General features: G+C 46.4%; 2 protein-coding genes across 4 annotated transcripts in view; both read right to left on the minus strand.

Annotated features, from left to right (window-relative positions):
* The window catches only part of PLS3 (plastin 3), a 49,935-nt gene extending 30,986 nt beyond the window's left edge, over nt 1-18,949 (minus strand). For 2 of the 3 annotated variants that reach the window (XM_066559322.1, XM_066559318.1), the window contains exon 1: nt 176-272. The gene's annotated coding sequence lies outside the window, so the exon portion shown is untranslated. Of the gene's footprint in view, nt 1-175; nt 273-18,871 lie in introns of those variants that run through there. The other variant, XM_066559319.1, reaches the window with a different exon arrangement.
* Nucleotides 18,519-19,268, minus strand: LOC136562794 (glycine-rich protein 1-like). Its single transcript, XM_066559800.1, has one exon. It carries the CDS (start codon nt 19,266-19,268, stop codon nt 18,519-18,521), a length of 750 nt encoding a protein of 249 aa, XP_066415897.1.
* Between the last annotated feature and the right edge of the window lie 3,503 nt (nt 19,269-22,771).

Below are 22,771 nucleotides of genomic sequence, written 5' to 3' on the forward strand. Positions count from 1 at the left end.
TTTCCTCCATCCACTCCAGCAGGAGGAATCACAAGACTTTGAGCAGAGAAAAGCACAGCAGGGCAAGTCGTTGCAGGACGATCTCCGGCGCGGGCCCGCACCCGCAGCAGCGCGCACGGCCAGCCCAGCCCAGCCCAGCCCCGGGACACCGGGACACCTTCCCGGCTCTCCTTACCCTCCTCTCTGCTCCCAGGGACGCCGAATCGCTCCCTCGGCCGGCCCGAAGCGTCTCCCACGCCCCCGGCCCGGAGCTGGGCAGCCAGCATTCCTTCCTTCCTCCTCCCTCCCCGCCCAGCGAGGGGAGGTCGCTTCCCAGGGCTGCGGTCACGCCGCGAGAGATGCGCGACAGCGGCCCGAGCATCCCCTGAGCGCGGGGATTCTCCCCAAAAAACAGCTCGTGGACCTTTATTGCTTGGCACTTGGGATCAGGAAGCGGTAAGATACAGAGCTTTTAGGTAAGCAAACTATTTTTTGTTTAATTAATAAAAAACAAACCACAAGCTCCCCCCCCAAAAAACTGAACAAAAAATCCCTCTTCCACTCTTTACTCTTTAAAACAAATGGATTTTGATTTGCTCGTTCTCAGCGTGTCCAGTCAAACAGCAACGCAGAGCTTGTATTTGGCTTTATGTACTTATTTTATGGATGTCTTTGAAACAACCAGAAGCTCACAGAATACTCAGGATCCAGACCTATCTGGCCTTAGTCGGCACTGAAGGAGGATGCTGCCTGTTATCTCACCTCATAGTTCCTCAAAAACAAAAACTAACAAAAAAAATTTTTAATGGTCTGAATAGATTAGATTAAATGAAATACAGAGTTCAGAGCTGGCCCATACTGTAATATATTGCATTACCTCAGCAATTAATCCTTGTCTGCTCTAGATGAAACAGGAACAGACATCTGCTGCTAGCCAGGAAGACACAAGCAACAGAAACATCATGTACTGTGTGCTGCTGATGCAATGAACAGGAGCAGAATCAATCACCAGAAAGGTTAAGTTGGCTTTCCAAACTATAATCATATATTTCAGAGATTTCTGTTCCTGTTAATTCCATAATGTTTGAGCATTTCCATAGCTAAAAGGAAAATATGTCATTTACTAATAAACACAATATTTGAATTAGTAAAAAATCTGAAGAACTCATGACTGTTCTAAAAATTATGGTCACTGGGTGGTTTTTTTGTTGTTTCTCTTTAAAAATTACATCAGCCAGAGAAGTGAGTCACTGCCTGGTACCATTTCTTGGGTATCACCTGAAAATTTAGCTTCCAGCTGTAAAGTTTCAAAAGAGGTATAAAACACACCCCAGAAAACAAAACAAAACAAAAAACCTAAACCCAAACTCACAGCCTGCCAGCTTCCTCAGGATGGTAAACATCATGGAAACCAAAATAGAGGGTTTTATGCCCAGAACTGCAGCTGCAACTTAAAAAGAAAGAAGCTGGATTGGAAAAACACTTCTGCAGTCCACGGAGACCAGGCTGCGTGCACATCAGACAGGGTTTAGGGAAGAGCAACTTGAGCTCTGCTCTGACTTGCACCAGCAGCCAGCTTCAGCATCACATCACATCTGGGTGCAGGGAGCCCAAATGGCTGCTCTGACCAAAACCAGGGACTGCATCCAGCCTCTGAAGTCTAGGGGCAATCATGCAACAAAAAATGAGAAAACTCATCAAGTTTAGTGTCTCCACTTTCCATCCTACATGTGAGTACATTGCACAGCATAAATCCATCCTGTAAGGGTTAGTGAGGCTTTGGGGCTTGACAGCTCTGGGGGAGAGCATGCCAGAGACCAGCTCCCAAACTAGGTTGTGAATTTCTGTCAGTGGCAGAGCCATTGCACAAGCAATGTCTGCTCAATGTCTGTCATCTGTGTTGCTGGAACAGCAAGGGAGCACCTGCAGGTGTGCAGGTGGCAGACTGGCACTGCAGAGGGAGATGCCTAAAATCCACCAGCCCATGGGTCTTCAGACCTCTGCTTGCTCACTTTTATTTTTCAGGTTAAGTGGAAAGCATCCTACAGGGCTATCAGGTATAATCATTCCCTCTGTCTGAGAGGGAGAGGACATCCCTGCCCCATCACCAGCCAGCACAGGTGCCCAGTGGCTCCACCACAAGGAGTTCAATTCACACACAGCGCACGTGAAATACCCATCTCCTACATTTGCAAAGGATCAGAGATAGCCAGTTTTTCCAGAGCTTTAAGAGCCCTCTGCTCTGTGAATACTCAAAATCCAGTCCTGGCTGTCCAACCTGCAATTACAGTCAAACCTAAAATAGCAGCTCGGTGGTGCCAGCACCACTCATCCCCACGTCATGTCCCGAGACTCAGCACACCAGGGTGTGGCGTGGCAGGCAGCAAACGCTCAGTTCCCCGGGCACTCCACTCCCAGCAGACTTCCTCACACGCCTGGTCTCACACCACTCCCCACACTCTTCCAAAATAGGAATTTTTTTGGTAGAGCCAGTATAGCAGTGTATTTTCCTCTTCTTCCTGCTTTAAAAAGAGCCTTTTAGGGAAGAAGAAGGTGCCTGAGGTGCTCAGGTGACACATCCACTCCCCTGCATGGAACATTGTGATGTAGGTTTATGCACAAAGAGAACTTCCAGCACTGGCAGGATTCCCCCAGCACATCATTGCACAAGGGGACACATCTCCTCCACAGCTCCAGCTGCCAAGTTTCACTGGGAGGCCACTAATACATATTTGCCCTCCAGAAGGTACTCAGTGATGGCTGTGGGAGTGGCAGCTGCTGCCTTCCAGGTTGCAGGGGAGCAGAAGGGTTAAATTCAGGAGTCATCTTTCACCACAAACCCTCAAGAACAGACCCTTTGGTGAAGTTCTGGGGGAGGAAGGGAGCTCAGACCCTTTAGTGAAGTTCTGGGGGAGGAAGGGAGCTCCTCCAGTGTGCTGGCCTTTGCCTACAGAGGGCTGTGCAGCCCCACTGCTCTCCCCTGTGAGTCCAGAAGAGGACAACCATCTGCTTTTGGACACCAAGTTTTCCTGCCCACTCCAGAAGTGGTGCTCTCCTCACTAACACCAAGACACACCACGCTGATGTTGGAAGCTGTTCAAGATAACTGCTGATAAAATCACAGTGACAAACAAGTCCCTGGGCATGCCACATCTGTCCCAGTGATTTTTGGGATGGGTTTTAACTGCTGGCACTTCTAGCTCCTGCCTAAAATATCTATTTGCTGGGATGCAGCCAGCTCCACTGTCAACCAGCCTTAGGAGTATAGGACATGCTGGTCCACTCCAGCATCCCCATGGTAGAGAAACCTCCATGGGCAGCAGGCTGGGGCACAGCAGCCTCAGGAGATCCCAGAGACAACAGAGCATCAGCAGACCTTGGCAAGCCTTCAGGAGCTGCAAAGGTGGCTAAGTCTCCTGCCTGTGCTGGTGCTGCAAATCAAGGGTTTTCAGGAACATACCCTCTCCTTAGAAAAAAAAATTTTAAATGAGAGAGAGAGAGAAGGGGGAGAAGTTCAAAAGAGTAAATGAAAGAGAAAACCAGTTAACTTAAATAGGCTGCTTCACCAGAGAAAACACACCATGCTCTATGAGCCAGGGCTTTAGACAGCAAAGCTGAGTGGCCAGCCACCAGCCTGTTTTGGACTGACATCAGTGACCATTTACCATGGGCAAGATGTTCCCCTTCTCTAGTTCTGTCCACAATCTCTTTTAAATGTAAGGATTTTAATGAAATTATGAAGAGACAGAAAGACTCTCACCTGTGCTTTTTGATATGAATTGAGGGTTTATGCACTTTTTGCTTTCTCCCTCAGTGCCAACCAATGGCAGTGTATATCCCATCAATGTAAACAGCTGTGGAACGATGTGACAACTGAGGAGCAAGCATTTGACCCTAATTCCTCAGTTTATCAGTCTTTCTAAAGAAAAAACAGATCCATCTTTGCTAGATTTCCCCCCTTAAAAGCTTCCTGAGCTGCTCTGTCTGCAAGCCTGTCATCTGGAAGAAAGCAAGACATTAGTCAGGCTCATGCTTATTTAATAAAAACCTTGCATATGCAGGAGGGACTGAAAGTTGGTCTTTACTTAAAAATCGCCTGCAAACTTGAGTATGATTTTGCAGTGCAAAACAGATCTGAGGACTTGCCTGATTTACCCTGTGCTCCACCAGTGCTCAGCTTAGCAATTAACCAGCTAATTATTCACAGCTTAGATCAGGGAGCCAAGCAGCCACCACAGAAGTCCACAAGTATGCCCAGATCACCGCGCAAAGGACATTTCATGTCTTGCTATTTCATAAGGAAATTGGGAGGCTTCAACTGATGTCAGCTCCAGGAAATGAGCCCCAGGCAGATGATGCCGGAAGCAGGAGGCTTTATATTTAGTACTGAGTCACCCAGTATTATTAAATTCAAAATACAAAAAAGGTGGGTGTGGAGAGGGGATAAGTGGAAAAAAGTGAACAAGTTATTCTCTGGAGATCACGGGCCATGGGGAGTCTAGCATTGGATGGAGGTTTTTTTGTAAAGGGAGAAAGAAATTAAGAGATTACCTGGAAACCCCTTCTGCACATCCACTGGGAAAGCAGTTGCCAGATGAGCTGCATTCCCAGGGCAGAAGCCAGCACTGAAACCACTGCAGGAGTCTGCAGTGCCTTTGGGATTGCTCCAGCCAGTCCTGCAGGCCCGAGCAGAGCATCACCAGTTCTGAGGGATTTTCCCATCCTGTCTGCCACATCTTTGAGCCAAAGGACAAGCCACTGGAAGGAACTTGGAGTTAAGAATATTTTTAGGCCAGTTTTGCAGCTCCACCTAACCAATCACGAAGGGCACCTTGCAACAATCACAAAGAAAGCACTTGGGGTGATTACAGCAGCATCAGATGAAGCCTAATGGCTGTTACTGAGGCCTGGGAAGAGGAACTGCCCTGGCACACTAAAACTGCACCCAGGCAGGGCTGACATCATCCAAAGGCCATCCTGTCCCTTTCCTTCTCCTCAGCATTTCAGTTCTCCCACCCTGGCTGGCTGTGGGGTTAAATGGACACCAGCACAAGGAAGATGAGGCAGTGGGCAGAGGGCCCACTGTTAGCACAGCATCCAGTTAGAGCCAGCTCAGGCACCCACAGACCAGGCCACTGGAGAAAGAGTGGCACTGGGCCTGGTAGGAGGGTCTTGGAGGCACAAACATACTTCTTCATCTTTCATCTCAGCTGCCAGCTCTGTCCATCACCCAAGTCTGTCCTTGACATGACTTAGGCAGTCCTCTGCTCTCTTGGAGAACATGCTCTAGGTAACTATCCACCCTCAGTCACTACTCAAGGAAATAGAATTTTACACTAGAGCTGCACTACTGCAGAACACAAGTGGCTGTTCACACAATATTTCTGAAGAGGGAAAACGTTCTGATCCATTTTTAGCAACATTCAATTTAGACACATCTACAATTGAGATGTATACAGCATTCATGTGGACTGCATCCTCATGGAATGTATTAATATGGGAAAGCTGCCATTTAATAGGAATGTAGTTCTTTGAATTAAGGTCTTTTAACACACACTAAAGAAAGCTTTAAGAAGCACCAAAAAACCAATCGTAATGCAAATGGTTGCACAATGCAAATTACAGGAGCACAGATTTGTTTAGAAGAGGTTCATATTTTCATACAAGTCTGTCATAAGCCTTTTAACTTTCTATCAGTGATAAATACTCTGCAGCCTGAGCAGCAGCAACACCTTTGCAAAGTTTTCAGCTACTTGAGCCAGATTTTGCCCCTGAGAAGATTAACTTTCTAAATAAAACATAAATACTGCTACCAAAGCCAAGCACTACACCTCATTTCATCTTAAAAAAGTAAACTGGAAACAAGAGCTTTCTAAAGCCGAACACCAACAGGGACTTGCCTATAGGAGCACCCTATTAGATTACTAATAAAATACATGTAATCTTCAAAATAAAACCATAACAGTTAAAAAGATGTGGTTTGAAAAATAGATTCATGGACTGTAGCAAGGCTGGCAATTATGCAGAACCAGAGGTCAGGAAGTGCTTAATACCTTCCACCTTTATGCAAGAAGAGATTACACCTCTGCAGTGACAGCCTGCTCCAGCCACCAAGTGACACTTGGCCAACTGCTGACCACTGTGCAGACCAGTTTGCTGCACCCACTCCTGGCCAGTGGGAGATTGCCACTGGGTGGCTCCTCAGTCCCACACAACCCATCAACATCTGCAGGTGAGCTCCCACTGTCAGAAAGGTTCCAGGTACTGCCCAGCCTGGGCAGCAGCACACACACCCAGCCCAGGCAGGGAGGATCTGCAGGGAGGGATTGTATCTCATCTGGACATCATCCTGCCAGGGGCACTGGCTCATCATATTGTACAAATTCATCTGTGTTGAACTAGTCCACAATCTCATCTCAAGGGACATTGAGGCTTTTTCTGGTATTTAGCTCATGCAATTGTTGGCTCCTCTCCAACTGCTTTTTTATCTCAGACCCCAACAGAAAGTCTCCTGCAGGATGGACCCGCTGGACAGGGTAACTCCAGGGGCTCCCACAACTACTGCACTCTTCTCAAATATGTAGAGAGGTGGGGTAGAGCTGGATTACCACTCACACACACGCTGTAAATTGTCACCCATAGCTTTCAGGTCCCTGGAGCACAATCTTCACCACACAGCTCACTGTTAATTAGGAAGCCATCTCCCATTTTCCAGATCATTAAAAACAGCTACTAGTAGCAGACTGATCTCTGTGCTGTGAAGCCAGTCTTTGCTTTGACAGCAGATTTCTCCTATTCTCTAGTCTGTTGTTGCTGTTCACTTTAATGCTTAGTATTAAACGCTTAATGCTTGGTAGTAAAATATTTTAGAATTAGTATTAAAGAAACTCTCATCCTAGAAGTTAGCAAAACAAAACCAAAAACCAAACATCTACAGATCCTAAATAAAGCCAAACAAGGCATGGTATTTGGTAGAAGGCATGAAGCAACTCCAGAGCTCAGGCAGAAGAGGCAGATCTATAGCTGGGAGCAATGACACCACAAGGTTCAACCTGGATCACACCAAAGAGGTCCAAATACTGAGCAAGAATATCAGCTGTGAGTGTTACACGTGGAAGGGCAATGCACCAAAGAAAGTGCAATGCCTTGCTTTGTGCCAAGGTGATATCAAACCCATGCACAGAGCTTTAATTGCTGAAGTGAATCATTGACTGGTACTGGTTGTAAAGGCTCTTGCATAACAGGGTTTCAAGGACTGTGCAGGGCAGAATCCTACTCCATTTCATGCCTTTCAAAACTCTTTTTACACAGACCTTCAGAACACAGGGAGCAAAGAGACCAACTAAAACAACCCTATATAACCCTGAAAAAGTTATGCTACTTAGAGAAAGGGAAGGAAGGGAGAGAGGAATAAAAGTTGTTGCCATTAGTGATGGATCTAACTAATGTAGGCTGGGCACTGCCATTACCATCCATCCAGCACAGCTACAGGAACTTCTGTGAGCTTCTCAGCTGGGCAGAAGAAATGTCAATTTTTCAAGTTTTCAGCAAGAAGTCTGACTATGCTGCCTTTGCTTGAGCATTTGGTTTATATAATACAGTGGCAAGAGCCCAGCTGGAAATCAGATCAACAAGAACATTGCAAAGGGGTGGGCAAAAGAAGGGCAGGAGCAGGATTGCACAGGAACCTCCCATCCATGTCCCCAAGGAAAGCTTAGTCCCAGCCTCAGCCAAACAGTGCAGAAAGGAACAGGCTAAAGTTTAGGTCAGACATTAAGGCTGCTTATTCAAAGTATTTTCAGTCTTCAGAAGGCCTGGTTTCCCCTCTCTCCGTATGGAAAGGTGAATTCTGCCTAAGTGAGGATTCAGAAACTTGCTTGTTATTACCAGGAGCACTGAGAAACATGAATGTTTTTGTAAATGTATTTCCATTTGTTCTCTACTGACCTTCAGAATGTTGCTATCTCAGAAACAGTTCTTAAAAGCAAGGGCAAACTTTCTCCCTGAATGCCTGCCCAACACCAATCACAACAGGGCAACTTTATATACACCCACAACACCCTATGTATTCCCTAAAATAAAACTCCTCACAATCCATTCTTGGAGGCAAAACATTTTGTGCAAAATTCAGGAAAAAACAGCTTAATTGCAATATTGTTTTACAACTCACTTCCTTTATTTCTCTAACCAGCTGGAGACAAGCACCTTGTTCTGTGTTGGGTCAAGGAAATGTTTAACTCCAGGATTTATAGCACAATATATATGTGTACATATCACCACAGCACTGCAGCTGCTCAACAGTTATAGCAGAAGGCAAACACTGGTTCAGCCCAAGGAAAACAGGGATGGGCTGGAATATCAGCCTGCTCACTAACATCTCGCTGCAGAGGCTCCAAGGCAGGAGAGCATCCAAGCCAGTCACTGGGACAAGACTCAGCATCCTGGAATCTCAAAACCACAGCCCTGATCCAAACCCAAACAACACTCCACAAACCCCTCCTGGCTGATTAGCAGGAAGTAGCACAAGGTTGCGATGGCAGCACAAACAAGGAGCCAGAATTGATGATCTCTCAGACCTAGTTGAAGCACTGCTTCACAAAATATGAATGCCAATTACAGGGATGGGTAGCTGGAATTCAAGTTTCCACTTGGTTAGTGCTGCACTGGACAGACTGAGAACTTTGGTGCTTGCCCAGCAGTTTCATCTGCACCAAGATCTTCCATGAAAACAGGGACAGAAACTGTGAAAACCCACGGGACCTCCTCCAGTTCCTGACCTTCCCAGCAGGGCAGAGTCAAAGGCAGAGTCAAGTTCAGTCCTACTGTTTGTGAAAGTAGAGCAAGACACTTTTCTACCTTGTAGTACAGAAGAGAGGGGAAGAGGCAGATCAGCACCGCCCCTTCCCTGTTATTTTGAGCAGAATCCATGGAGCAGAGGTCCGGGTACCTGGGCTGGGACAGTACCACATGCACCAGCAACATCACTGAGGCACAGATCCATACAAACATCAAAAAACCCCAAATCTGATCAAAAAAGGGACTTTGAGGGAATAAACACATAGAAAAAATGATTACAGCTATAGTTTTCAAATAACACAACAGGCAAGGAAGAATATTAAAATGGCACCCAGGTGACTGTGCAAACGTGTTTCAGGAACAACCCACTGCACATCTTCCATCTAACCCAGACAGGATACAAGCTTCTTTTATCCAAGGTCTTCAATCTGAATTTCAAATATCTTGTGTGTTCAGCTCTGGAGAGACCCTAATTTAATCACTAATATATTGGCAAAAAATAATCCACACACATATAATGCAGAATCACATGCCTTCCTATTTGCTTTAAAGTATAGAAATACTTTTCATATGTCAACTTTCAGGGGAAAAAAGCAAGATAAAACAAAGGGGATTTTTTTCTATAGCTTCCTTTCCCACCACCTGAAAGAGACAACAATTTCAGGAGCAATCCAAGAGGATGTCCCCAGAACTCTGCAATCAATTCTTTCTGTTTTCCCCCTAGCAAGACAGTCTCCCCATCATTTGGGCACAAGAGAAGCAGTTCTAGCACACAAAACTCCAGCAGAAGCACAAAACCAATAGGACATAGGCCAGGGGCAGGATTACCCACAGCATCTGAGCCACAGCCCCACTCTGCAGCTGGTATGGCAAACACTGATAGAAGCCAGTAGCATTTCTGATGTTACTCAGCCTGTCTCACCTACCAGATTATCAGATCTTCTTTATGCTTTTCCCCACGTTGGTGTTTTGCAGGTTTTTCCTTGCCTTGACCTGACCCTGCAGTGGGCAGCAACACACTTTGCCTTGTGTAAGTTCCTGTATTTATACAATTTTTTTTAAAAACAGCCTGGCTAGCATATTTTCAGGAAAAAAAAAAATTGGTTTCCTCTAGCAAAAATAATAAAAAAAGAAAAAAAATCTGCAGTAAAGACCTAACTGTAGGAGTCAGTTTTTCCACTTTAAAAATTTGAGATACAAATAAATAGCCCCTTGACTCTCAAAGTAAAAAGCATGCAACTGAGCTAGACAAAGGCTGAAAGCTCATCCCTAGGCTTTGGGAGAAATAAAATCCTTCTAGTGTCCTTCCACAGACAGTTTCATGACTGTTTACAAAGATTTTATGAGACAATACAATATTTCACATTTTTACATTTTTTTCAGTCTACTCTAGAATGGAATTACCAGAAACAGAACAGGCCAAGGCAGAGTCTACAAAAACTGAAGAGAAGGCAGCATTTTCTCTGATTACAGAGAGACCTTTGATCACCAAGGTCACGTAAACCCGGCACACAGAGCACGCCAGTCATTAACAGCCATGGAACAGGCACTGGGCAGAGTCTCCCTGCCCTCCTCCCATCACTCCCCTGCTCATTTATTCCCAGCCCTGCCCTAAACAGCCATAAAGGCTGTGTCTGAGCTGGAGGAATTGCCAGGCAGCACTGCCTGCTTCCAGATCCTGGTTCAGCTGCATCCTGCCTTTCCCCACGGAGCAGCCCTGGGCCTGCCAGCAGCATTTCCTAGCACCCTGCAAAAGCACTCACTGCCCCACCAAGCATGGCCAAGGACAGTGGAAAACACATGAAACAACACGAGAAGTCAACATTTGAGGTTCATGAGGCAGAGGAGAGATGCCCAGGGCAAGGAGACACTCAGATCTTCCCTCTGCTGTGCCATGGCCAACCACTCAGACTTGCCTAAGCTTGGGTTTGAGGCCTGGCTTTGCCAAGAGGCAGTGGGGAATGAGATCACCACACCAGATACTGGTCAGCCTCTTGCCCTCAATGTTTTTTCTGTTTTATACAAAGAGGGAGGTGTGTGTAGCCCAGGTCTAGACAGACATGACTGAGCTGGAGGCTGTGGGGCAGTGTCCTGGTCACTGGACATCCCTGCAGCACCTGAGCTGAGACATTCCTAAAGGGGCAGCCTAATGCAGAGGCTGTGAATAGAGTTTTCAATTGTTTCAGGTCCTTCAAGAAACACAGCTAAACTTTGATCAACATCTATGATAAGTACATGGCTGGCAGTCAGACATCTGGCTCTTCACCTTTCCAAGAGTGGTCACCTTAGCACTTCTGCATTAATTAGCAGCAAACAGGTTTTCTGAGGTATTTTATAGCTGAAGGGCTTCCTGTGGCTGCCAATACCCCAGAAACCAAGACATAAATGTGTTGTGTACAGTTTTCAGCCTGATGAAAAGAGAGACTATTTTTAATCCAAGCCTACGTAGGGTGGGGCTCAGTCTCCAACCAGGCCAAAAAGCCACTATAGTCCACAAGACCAATGCCTGGCAATCTTTGCTTGCAGGCTGATGTCTGTTCTATTTTGGGGATGGGAGGAATTTAGAATAAAAAGATATATAAATTAAAAACAAAGGAGGCTATGAAAAGTGAATAGAGGGAAGGGCCAGACTTATCCTGTGTATTTTGGTCTAAAGAACAGGGCTCTAAAAGAACACAAATCAGAATTACTCTATTTTCCATTTCCCACAGCAGTTTATAATTTATAACATGGGCTGAGGAGAGTACAGCCCCAGTATATTTTTCACAGGACGAAAAGCCAATCCATGGCCCCTTCCACAGCAGTGAGACCCTTGGGAAGACAAGGCAGGAAAACAATCACCAGCCATAGACATCCCACCAGGATCCCATACAGGGTTTCCTATCTCAGACACCAGTACAACAGCTGTTGTGACACCTCACTGTTTTGTGCAGTTGGGACTGCAAAAAAGGCAAAGCAGAGGATTGGAATCTGGCAAGTTTTGCTTATTTAGGGCTTATGGCCACCAGGCAACCAACCCACTAAAAGCAGAGATTTTTTTGTACTCTCAGCACCTAAACTTCAGACATAACACCCCACTAGGTTTTATTTGCTACAGACCCTGTCTTAACTTGGCATTCAAGCCAGCTCAACACAGCCCCACATTCCTTGCAGTGCCCAGGTCATTTATCTAAAAGCAGATACAGACAGCCTCTCTCACTGTCTTCAGGTGCCCCTGTAGCACCCAGCCATAAACTGTGAAACACTTGCATAGGCATCAGCATCTCTTCACTTGGCCAGGGCTGCATCATTAACCCAAGCACAGGAGTCTGCAATTAATTCTCTCAGCAGAATGCATGAAGGGCAGGACGAAAAGATGCACACAGGGATAACTGGAGGACCAGCAATGATGAACCTCAAGCACTGCTGTCACTTTGGTCACAGACTTCTTGAGGAAAAAAGCCAACTTCTAAGCAACATTGTGAAGTTTAACCCCAACATTATAAGCATAGCAGCAAAACTGGATGTTGAACACCTCAACACATGATTATGGACAACTTCACTTCATCCTTCCTTGTTCTACACATAAGTAACCTCATCAACTCCCTCCTCTCTCATGGACAACACTAAGGGCAGTATGTGATGAGGAAACAGTGAATGAGACAGTTAAGTCTATTGTCAACTTTAAAAAGAAAAAACAAAAAAGCTTACTTAAAACATCAGTAATTAGGCCTCCTGCAGAGACACTACACTTTATCTTCTCTTGAAGATCACAGTAATATTCTCTCTTCCCAGCTATTCAGTGGGGACTCCCAGCAGCATCTGTGAGCTGTCACTCTTTTTACAGGAACAAAAAACCTACTGAAGCGGCAGGAAAAACAGCTGTAAGCATTTCAGAGAAGGAAATGAGACAAGGAGACTGGTTAGAAGCATATGGCCCATATGGATTGACATGAGCAATCTGCAGCAGCCCTAACCAGAGCTTCCCATTTCAGAGTTATCCTGCTCCCCACATCCTCAGACACATGTCAAATCAATCATTATTTTATTTCCTCCATACCAAGTCCCAAATGTTACTGGTGCACAGGCCACCACAGCCCATGGGGACAGCCTGGATGTTGCAGGAGGAGTGAGTTTCCCCCCAGGGATGTGCACATCACCCAGCCAGCACAGGGGACACAAGGAAGGGGACCTAAGGCAAGCAGCCCACTGGGCAAGGATGCTGCATTTCATGGGCAGTGGTCACCCTCATGGCCCAGCTGCTGAAAGGTAGAGACAAACTAACAGTAATCAGCTGGCAAAACAAACAAAAGGGAAAGAATGAATGTGGGTAGCTCCATCTCTGCTGATAGCAGCTCTCCTGAGGGCATGGAAGCCCCCTTTTCATCATAATTCCACTCACAAACCCAATGCAAAACTAGCTTTAAGCAGCCCAGGCATGAACCCACAAACCCAGACAGGAAACCCTAGCTGTTAGAGGAGCACACATGATATAATTCTTCCAAGCAGGCCAGACAGGACTTGATTATCATCCTTGGCAATTTTAATCTATTACCAAAAAAAGCCAACAGATTTTAGATTCCCAGGAGACCAGTGGATGCCACAGTAGCTGAGTGGACTGGCTGGCCAGCACACCTCAGCACCCTGCCCAAGGAAGTCCACACCCTGATGGGAACAGAACTGCACAGCAGCCAAGCAAACAGTCCTGTGACAAGGCAGCTGCTGGTCAGCACTGATGTCAGTTGTGGTCAGCACTGATGTCAGATGTGCCCACCTCAAGGAAAAGCTCTGTCACCTCCAAATTAAACAGTGTGGCACTAGCAGAGTACAGATGTGCACAACTTCTCCTCCCACCTCACTCTCCAGGCCTATCAGGTGGGCACTTCTGTCTTCAGCTCCATCAATTAACCACATTTTCTTGTTTAGCTGGTACAGTTCCTCTTTACATGGCTGGCAAGATCTCACAGGAACACACCAAACACCTGCAATCCCAAACCCAGTGCCTGCTGCCCCCATTGGGTTCTGCAGCCACAAACACATAAGTCCCATCTTTTGGCTATAAACAAATCATCCCTTCAATCAACAGTTACAAGAGTGGGCCTCCATCACTCTCCCTAGGCAGGGTGTCCCCAGTGTCACAGCACAGCCACCCCAGGGGTGCCACTGGCCAGTGGAGATGGGCTGGACTGGGGCTGCAGCACAGGGAGATGAGGAAGGAGGATTTCTGACAGCCAGGATGCCCTGTCCCCATGCTGATGGCACAGCCTGGCAATGCCACCCAGGTAAAGCAGAGGAAATCTACACCTTCAGCCCTTCACTTGGGAAGTACTTGCACAAACCAGAAGACTTTTCACAGAGCATTCTGTAGTGCTCCAAGTGGATCTCACAACACATGGAAAGGTGCTATCCAAGCCTCCCCTACAGAGACACTTCACCTAGAAGCAGGAAGGATATCCAGGGCAGGAAACACTGGCAAGGACAGGACAGGCTTGACCCATCACCTACAACTTCAGCATTGAAGAGCACAAAGTAGGCAGCTGCTAAGACTGAAGCTGAACTAATGCTGCTGTGTCCAAACACCACCCACCTCACCCTTACTCCCTGAACACTGGAGAAACCCATTTTTAATTCAATAAATCCAAGAGAGACAGCAGACCCACAGGCACACCCAAACCCCTGTGTACAGAGCAGGGGACACAACAGTAGCTCATTCCTGACCAGCAGTCACACAGCTGGAAGTGATTACAGCAGCCCAGTCCCTGTCAGCTGAGCTGCTGCTGCTCAGGGGACCTCCAGGATGCCCCCTGAGCATCATCTCTCCCAGCCACAGCACCCAGGGCCCATATGCTGGACCATCACAACTGCCTTCAGCTTTCACACTTCCCACCTACTCACCCACCAGCAGCAAGAGCAGCAGGTACTTCTGGGTTAGAAAAGAGTGCAAACGGTGCAAGCAGGAACAGCTGATTCTGCACAGGAGTCTGAGCAACTCTCTGGGATGGTCACAGGGTCAACAGTCCTTTCATGCCCTCCCCTAGCAGCAGTGGAGGGCAGAGCTCTGCCAAGACATCACCCACCACAAACACAACCACTGCTGCTTGTGCAATAATCCAATTCCCCAAGTGCCAACAGGAATGTGTGTGCAAAGATGTCAACAGATGCCTATCAAGAAGCTTGGGGGCCAGGGATAGGTGGTGTTGTGACATTTGTTACAGTAACCCAACAAATTAATTTAAGGTTTGATTCAACCTTGCATCACCCTCATTACAAGAGCTGGTCTCAGTTTTGCAACATGCTTGAAAAAAATAAGATATTCAGGAATGTTTTGCTTTGCGTATGCATTAAGGCTATTTGGTAAACTTTTAAAAGTCAATATCCACCTTTCACACATCTGCAGCTAGGGGTTTCTGGATTCATGTTTGGCTTTTTTGATTTAATTAGCAACTGTAATTACATCATGAGCTCAATGTCCAAAAAGATACACAGATCATTAAATGCACGGTAGTATTTAGTCCAAAAAGTGCTGAGCATCCAAATACCAGCAATTGGTTGATAAATATTAACATAAAATGTTGTGGCTATTCCCAATTTGACAAGAAACTTAAAAGAAAGTTAAAAATTAATATCTGTTATTGCACCAGGCAGGTTGATAGCTTGTCAGCCACATGTTTAAACAGCTGGCCTGAAGAGATAAGAATCTGCTTTTTTTCATGCTGAACTACTGCTCTAATATAGGTGGAAGCAGAGCAATATTCAAAGCCTGAACAAAACATCAACTTAAACCGTGTTTCTTTCGCTGCTTAGTGGTACTTGGCAGTACACAGATAAAAACCAAGTAGCAGCAGGATAAATTTCACCTGCCCAAGCCTCTGCAAACTGCACAGCAACACTGTAGCAGCTGGCATCTCCCTCCTTCCTTTCCCACTCTCTGTGATCAGAAGCACCTCCATATCCCTGCACAGGGTTAAACTGCCTCCCAACGGGGCAGGTCAAGAGCTGCCCTTGTGAGCACCATTAGGAGAGCCAGGACTGTGCTTTGCAGGGCGCTGATGGATCTGTACAAATCCTGTGCTGGAATAATACAGGCAGGCTTGGTGCTGCTTTTCCATCACCTCCTCTGCCACAGGCAATTCAAGAAAATCAAGCTAACAGGCCTGTATCTAAAAAGGGACTAATGTCCTCAGAGAATTCCAATCCACATCTCTCAGTTTTATGAAGTAAAGAGATGCAAAACATTGTAGCTTAAAAAAAAACAAACAAACCCCAACCACAAACAAGAAATACCCCGTACTGATATAAAGCTGAACTTACTTGGTCTTTGACTTTGCTGAAAACATGGCCCCTTTGTGTTTCACCACCTATTATTTAATGCTGTGTAAAATAAGATTACCAAGAACATTATCTGTGTGTTGGGACGCGTCACCAAATAAATTAGCACTACTTAAAATATCACCACCAAGACAACCTCAGGTGTGAAATGAGCTACTGATCACATCATCTAATTAGATAAGGAAGCACATTACAGTATCTATGATGGGCACACCCTCCCTAAACACACTGCCAATCATGTAAAAGAAAAGTATTTATCTTCTCCCAAAGCACTATATGTTATCAATAATGCAACTGCCATACTGAAGCTCCAAGTGGAGCACTTGCAGTTTTACCACACAAAAAGTGCAGATAAAGTGGTTCACAAGGCACACAGATCACTCAGATCACCAGCAGCTGCTTAAGCACAGCTACTGATTTAACTGTCCCTGGCATCCCTTCCAGTCAATCACTGAGCAGTGCTCTCCTTTGCTTCCCTAGAGTCAGAAAAGTTGTGTTTCCATTTCTCCAAAGCCACTGAAGTCACTGCACTAGAAAGCCAAGTAAACACAGGAAAGAGTTACTAGAGTTACTAGAAGATCCCGCATGAGTGGATTCAGCACAAACTCATTTAACCAGACTGCAATTCCTTCACTCACCATCTTAATCTCACAACAATTGAAACCCGGAGCAGAGAAGTCAGCAAGAGAGCCCCAGGGGAAGGGCTTCCTCTGCATTTATCCAAATACCTAATGAAGTCATCAATCCCCAGAGCCCTGTCCACTGTAAAGCTCATCTAGCCAAAAGTGGTAAATAGGTTTCTGGAGTTTGGGGCATTCTTAACCTGGGGAGACGTTTGCTATTTTACAGGAGGGGAAACTTCATCAGATTAACTTTGATAAGAGAACAAAGACCCTGATGAAACACAATTCTTTACATCTAGCACTGAATAACTGAGTTTAATAATCACATAATGATCTCTTAGCTCAGACAAAGAATGAGTAATTCATCTTTCACAAGCAGAAAATTCCTTCAAAGGAGCTTGGTTACAACCAAGCAACATCCTCAAATTGTTAAACTGTTGGCAAGATTAACAGGCTATGATAACAACAACGTTTGGGAAAGGTTTCATTTAACAAATTATTTTATTAGTTTCTTCTTTAAGAGTTATTTAGATGCAAACAAACAGATCTGGAATTTTAAGTCTCTGTGTGTGCACACACTCCACATAAGGCCATCAAACACCCCCAGGGCAGAATCAGCTGCAGAATATCGCACCCAGGGGACTTGCCTTGTGTCCACTAATCCCCCTGAATCACTGCTCTCCACTCACAAACTACCAGGAGCTCCTCTTTGCACAAGATTTCTTTTCAAAACAGATTGAATTTCTATACGTCATTATGCACAGCACTAGCACATGCTGATCTCGGTAACTATTCCCTCTTTATATCCAGGTTCCAGCTGTTGTCTTTAAAGTTACTCTGAGCGAGTCTCCCAGCATTAAGGAGTTTTGCTTCTCAGGTTACCATGCTCACTGGAGAAGTCACAAGTGCTACTGGCTGAACAATGGCTTCAAGCTGTCATGCAAAAGCAATTTACTTGAGATATCTATTATCTTTTATAGTCGCTTCTACAGATTGACCAAAAACAGGAAGCCCAGCTCTCACATTCCACTGGAATTGTGTAACAGCAATAACAACCTCAAAGGCTGATTCAATGGCATTTGCTCAGATCTATACCCGCGGCTCTCCTAGGAAATCAGCGAGTCCAAGGGATGCCCTGCTTGAAAGCACGGATGCTCTTACAGAGCAGGCACATGCGGCCTGTCCCAAGGCCAAGGATTAACTGGAGCTCGGTTCCCATGCACATGTGTCACCACTGTTTCTACTCAGAAACTTACAACTGGAGCACAGTCATGCCTGCAGAGCTGTTACCCCTGTGAGCACTGGGACTTGATGTTATCCATTACAATATTTCCAGACAGCATCAGGGTGCCCCAGCAAAGGAAACTTTGAAGATTTAAGTCCTGAAAAATTCCCTGCTCTTCCTTTTCCCTTCCCAGGCTCCCAACAAGAAGCCATTGTTAGGGGGAGTAGGGTGACACTTCCTCTCCCAGTACAAATTAGAGATGTATAAAAATAAACCCACACAGCTGTCCCACGACTTCTCATCTAATTGAAGCGGGGTGAAATAAAGTGAATTCGTTCCCATTTCCTCACACTCCCTGCTTTGGGAATACTACCCTGCACAAAAGATAAAAGTGAAATACAAACCGAACCCCTTTTCAGTGCCGCTCTGCGGGAACGCACAGCGGGAAGCGGCACCTCCCCGCCCCTCGGCCGGGTTCTGCTTCTACCAACTCGCACAAAGCCCCGCGTCTGCCGCAGCCGGGGCTCCATCCCAGCGCATCCCACGGGCCGGGCCCGCCCGGGGCTGAACTTTTCCAGGGGGATGAATCAGACAAGTGCCTTTTCATCGCCGCGGGGAGCTGGGAGCGGCGGCAGCAGCGCGCCCGAAGGACACGTCCCCCGCGTCCCGCCGGCACCGAGCGCTCCGGGCTCCGCGCCCGCCCGGCTCCGCGCCCGCCCTGCCGCCCCACGGCCCCGGGAGCCCCGGGGACACGCCTGCTCGGCAGCGGAGAGCAGGGCCGGGCCGGGCCCGGTGGAGCCGCCGGGGCCGGTCGGTGTGCCCCCCTCGCCGCCGCGGGTGGGATGCTGCTCCGGGCGGGCTGGCGCCCGTCCAGCGGCGGGGCGAGCGCCGCGAGTTTGCCCGAGTTGGAGGCGCGCTGGAGGAGCCCGGGAGCACTCACCGTCCGTGCCGTGCCGTGCCGTGCCGTGCCGTGCCGAGCCGAGCCGTGCCGTGCCGAGCCGTGCCGTGCCGCCCCGAGCCGTCCCGCCGCTGCAGCCCCGCCCGCTGCCCGCGCTCGGCGCGCCCCGGCCCCGCCGCCCCGGCCCCATTGGGCCGCCCGCCCGCACATCACGGGCCCCGCGCTGCGAGTGGGCGGCCGCGGAGTCACTCAGGGCCGGGCCGAGCTGAGCTCCGGCGAGGGCACGCCCCGTCCTCGTCCTGCCGCCGTCGGGCGGTTCTGCTGTGTCTGCCCCTCGCCGTTCCCTGCCTTCATCCCCCTTGCATCCATCCATCCTCACCCCCTGCGAGTATCCCCAGTCCCGCGCACGCCTCACTCCTGCCCGGCGAGCATCCCGCATTCTTCTCCTGTGTGCAACTCTCCTCCAAGCAGTCCTTTCTTCTCTACAGGCATCCCCTCCCTCTGTGCTGTCCCTCCTCCCTGTGTCCTGTCTCCCGTGCACAGGCAGCCCCGGCTGCCTCAGCCCTGCCACGCAGACAGAGCAGCTCTGGGCTTCTCTTGCAAATTCCCTTGTCCCCCCCAGGGATAACCCTGCGGGCTGATGCTGAGGATGTCCAGGGAAGGCTGGCGCTGGTGGGCACATCGGGCAAGGAGCTTCGCACAGAGCAGAGCCAGGGGCAGAGCCAGGGCTCAGTGGAGTGCAGGTGCCTGTCCCTTGCACCCCGTTATTCTGTGCTCCTGGGCAGACAGCCTTGCCATGGCCTTTCCCCACGCAGCTTCCAGCTGTCCAATTTGGGATAGGTGACCTCATAACTGTCCTAATTTCTACATTTGCTACACAGATATTCACACTGAACATTGCTAGAAGGGTTCAGGAAATCAAGGGCCTTGGGGACGCTTTTGCGTAAAAGTGGTGGAGAAGAGAAGTCAATCCAAATAGGCCTTGAACAGAGAAAGAAAAAGCAAACACCTGCTGTGGGAAGAGGGAGGTGAGCAGGGAGAAGGAGATGGGGACAGACCTGCACTTCAGACCTGGGCCAGAAAAGGGGAAAGTTGTGTCCCCACACTCTTGGCCGACACTGGCACGTCCACCAGGACCAGGAGAAAACATGGATTTGGATATTAATGTCTTCTTCTGGTTTTAGGAGAAAAGCAAGTATGCATTCAGGCACAAAAAACCATTTCCTGGCCAGAAAGATGAGACATTCCCATGCCTGGATGTGAGAACAGCACAAAAAGTAATAAATTCTATAACAACCAGGAACACTAATGGAAGATGTCAGTTCTTGTATAATGTAAAAGCACATCTCATATTTTGCTGTTTAACTATTTCCACCAGTGTCAGAAAAATTAAGCTTGCTAAAATGTGACAGTTACCTAACAGACTATTAATAGATAAGGCACACACCAGCATTAGATCATTTTTTTCTCTTCTCTTTCAAACTTAAATAAATGTAGGACATATTTAACTAGAACTGCCCAGTGAAATTGATTGCAATGAGTTCTTAGCTCTCTGTGTTGGCAATGTTACAGGTGCACATTTCTGGATCTGTATTGCCTAGTCCTATGTTATGAATTTTTATATTAATTATTTACAGAAAGGCTGTCAGTCTGATCATTATAGCATAAGGCAAAACACATTTTATTGTCAAAACTGCCAGGAAAATTCATTTTGCAGTGTTTTTTCCAAAGCTACAAAGTGACACGGTCTCATAAAGTTGTCCCACATGATGGAAGCTACATGGCTCACAGTGGGAGTTTCCTCATCACATTAGCAGGAGCAGCTTCCTGAGAAAAATCAGACTCTCTTCCCATCATTCTTTTTTTCTTTTTACACAGTTGGATTTCTCATTGGATATCAGAAACTCTTACATATTCATCAGTTTGTTAGGCTGGGCCTTGGAGATAGGAGTGGTAATTTTAGACTGATTTAAAAGATTAGTTCAATTTTACGCTCTGTGGTGGTAGTCCTGTGTTTAGATTAGACCAGCGCTTCACAGTGCATTTCAAACACAACAGAGCTGGGAATATTTCTGATTCTGACTCTGGATTTTAGCAAAAAAATTATACACTGGTTTTCTTCTTGTCCCCTTCTGCTAGCATGCCAACATAAAACAACAGGAGACATGAAATCATCTTTGTGACTCTTGACTATTCAGAAAATACAGATTACACGTTTCCATGCCCTGCTTTTGTCCAAACCAGTAGTGTGAAACAGGCAACTCTTTGTTCTCTAAATGAGGAAGTATTAAACATATTGAACATTTACAAGTTGCCTCTTTATTAGGATTTCCCCATGTCTTCTTGCACCAAGAAAGTTGAGCTATTGTAGACACATCCATTCATTCAGCTACCACTGATAAGTACCCTGATAAAGTCATCAAGCTTGGTTTAATATTTTTATTATGTACTCAATGTAAATACCATATTCTGAGTGAGATGTCAAAATGTGGATTTTCATTTACACAAAATTAGTGAACACTTTGTTTGCAAAAGCACACAACTATTCTTGGGTGATTATTTCTGGTTAAAAACGCTCTAACACAGATATTGGTTTCCCTTTCTCAGGGCTTTGTGAAAGAGTGGACAGACTTTTTCAAGATCACCTGACAGCAGGCAATTGGATTCATATTTCACTGCATCCACAGGTGATGTAACTGGTGAAAGGTGAAATTTTTCCAAAGGTCACAGGGGAAAACCAGCCCCCTTAAGAAATGTCCCATGGAGATTTTAAACAGAGACTGAAGCAACAGGGTGAATCTGGAATATTGGTGTTGGCCAATTCCTAAAATTGTATTTGGGACATTTTTAAAAATTGAAGAGTTAGAAATTTTAAATAAAAATTAAATATTTAGACAATGACAAAGAGCACAGTTTGCACAGGGGGACTTTCCAAACAGTGCCATGGGAACAGAGGACTTGGGGCCAGAAAGGAGACAGGTATTTCCAACCTGACTTACAACAGGACTAGTGTTATTTATTATGACTTTTAAATGAAGTTATAGTGACTTATTCTTGTAGAAAATATGCAGACAGAGGATTCTGACTTCACCAACTACTAACACATAGGAACTTAGGAGGAAGGAAATAGGCCATACTTTTGGAAGTCTTGTTTAAACTGTTTCAACAGTTCAACAGTTTAACATTAATTCTCTTCTTCAGCAGAGTACAGCGAATTTAACAGGTGTTAGAAAATGTCCTGGCTACAGAGCCACAATGGAAGGAGACTGCCTGTTGGATTTTTTTAATTTATAAGGACATAGATTTCTATAAATGCAATTTATTGCCATAATCATCAGCAAGGCAGATGGAGGGTTAGCCCTGTGTCCAGTATGACCTTGTTACTGATTCCAGTGGAAGCTGGATGGGCCCTTAAGAGACTTTGCCACTGCCAGGTTAATGTTAGTGTGACTCTGTGCTTGGAGAACTGAAATGAATTTTTACTATCTCTGTTGAAATGTAAACTTCTTATCTGGCAGCTTAGCAATGCTTCTCCTGTACTGCTTTTCCATTGTATAAAAGTTAATTCATTGCTCTTGGCTGGTTATTGAACAATGCAGATATGCCATGGCTAAGATAGCTGCCCTAAGGATAAAGATCATCACAGGCTGTAAATGAGGAGTGGTGGCAATCAGGAGGGGGGAAACGAAGCCTGGCAGGGCAACTAAAAACTTGTGTTGTGATGTACAGTATGCCAGGGAGAGAGAGAAATTGCAAAACACATTGTAGGAGTTCATGTGGGTTCAGAGGAGGCCTTTAAGGAGTTGGTGTGAAATTCTTCCATTAGAATTAGGGCATCTGTTCTCAACTAGACTTTTGTTTTGTTTTCTACAAATACTTACCCACAACATTAACAGAATATAAGAACTAGGATATTAATGTCAAAAACACTTGTCATCAAGC

This window comes from Molothrus aeneus, chromosome 14 (genome assembly GCF_037042795.1).
Source record: "Molothrus aeneus isolate 106 chromosome 14, BPBGC_Maene_1.0, whole genome shotgun sequence".
Lineage (NCBI taxonomy): Eukaryota > Metazoa > Chordata > Aves > Passeriformes > Icteridae > Molothrus > Molothrus aeneus.

What these genes read in the sequence shown, in the direction of transcription:
- LOC136562794 (XM_066559800.1), bottom strand. Translation starts at nt 19,268, where the DNA reads ATGCGGGATGCTCGCCGGGCAGGAGTGAGGCGTGCGCGGGACTGGGGA.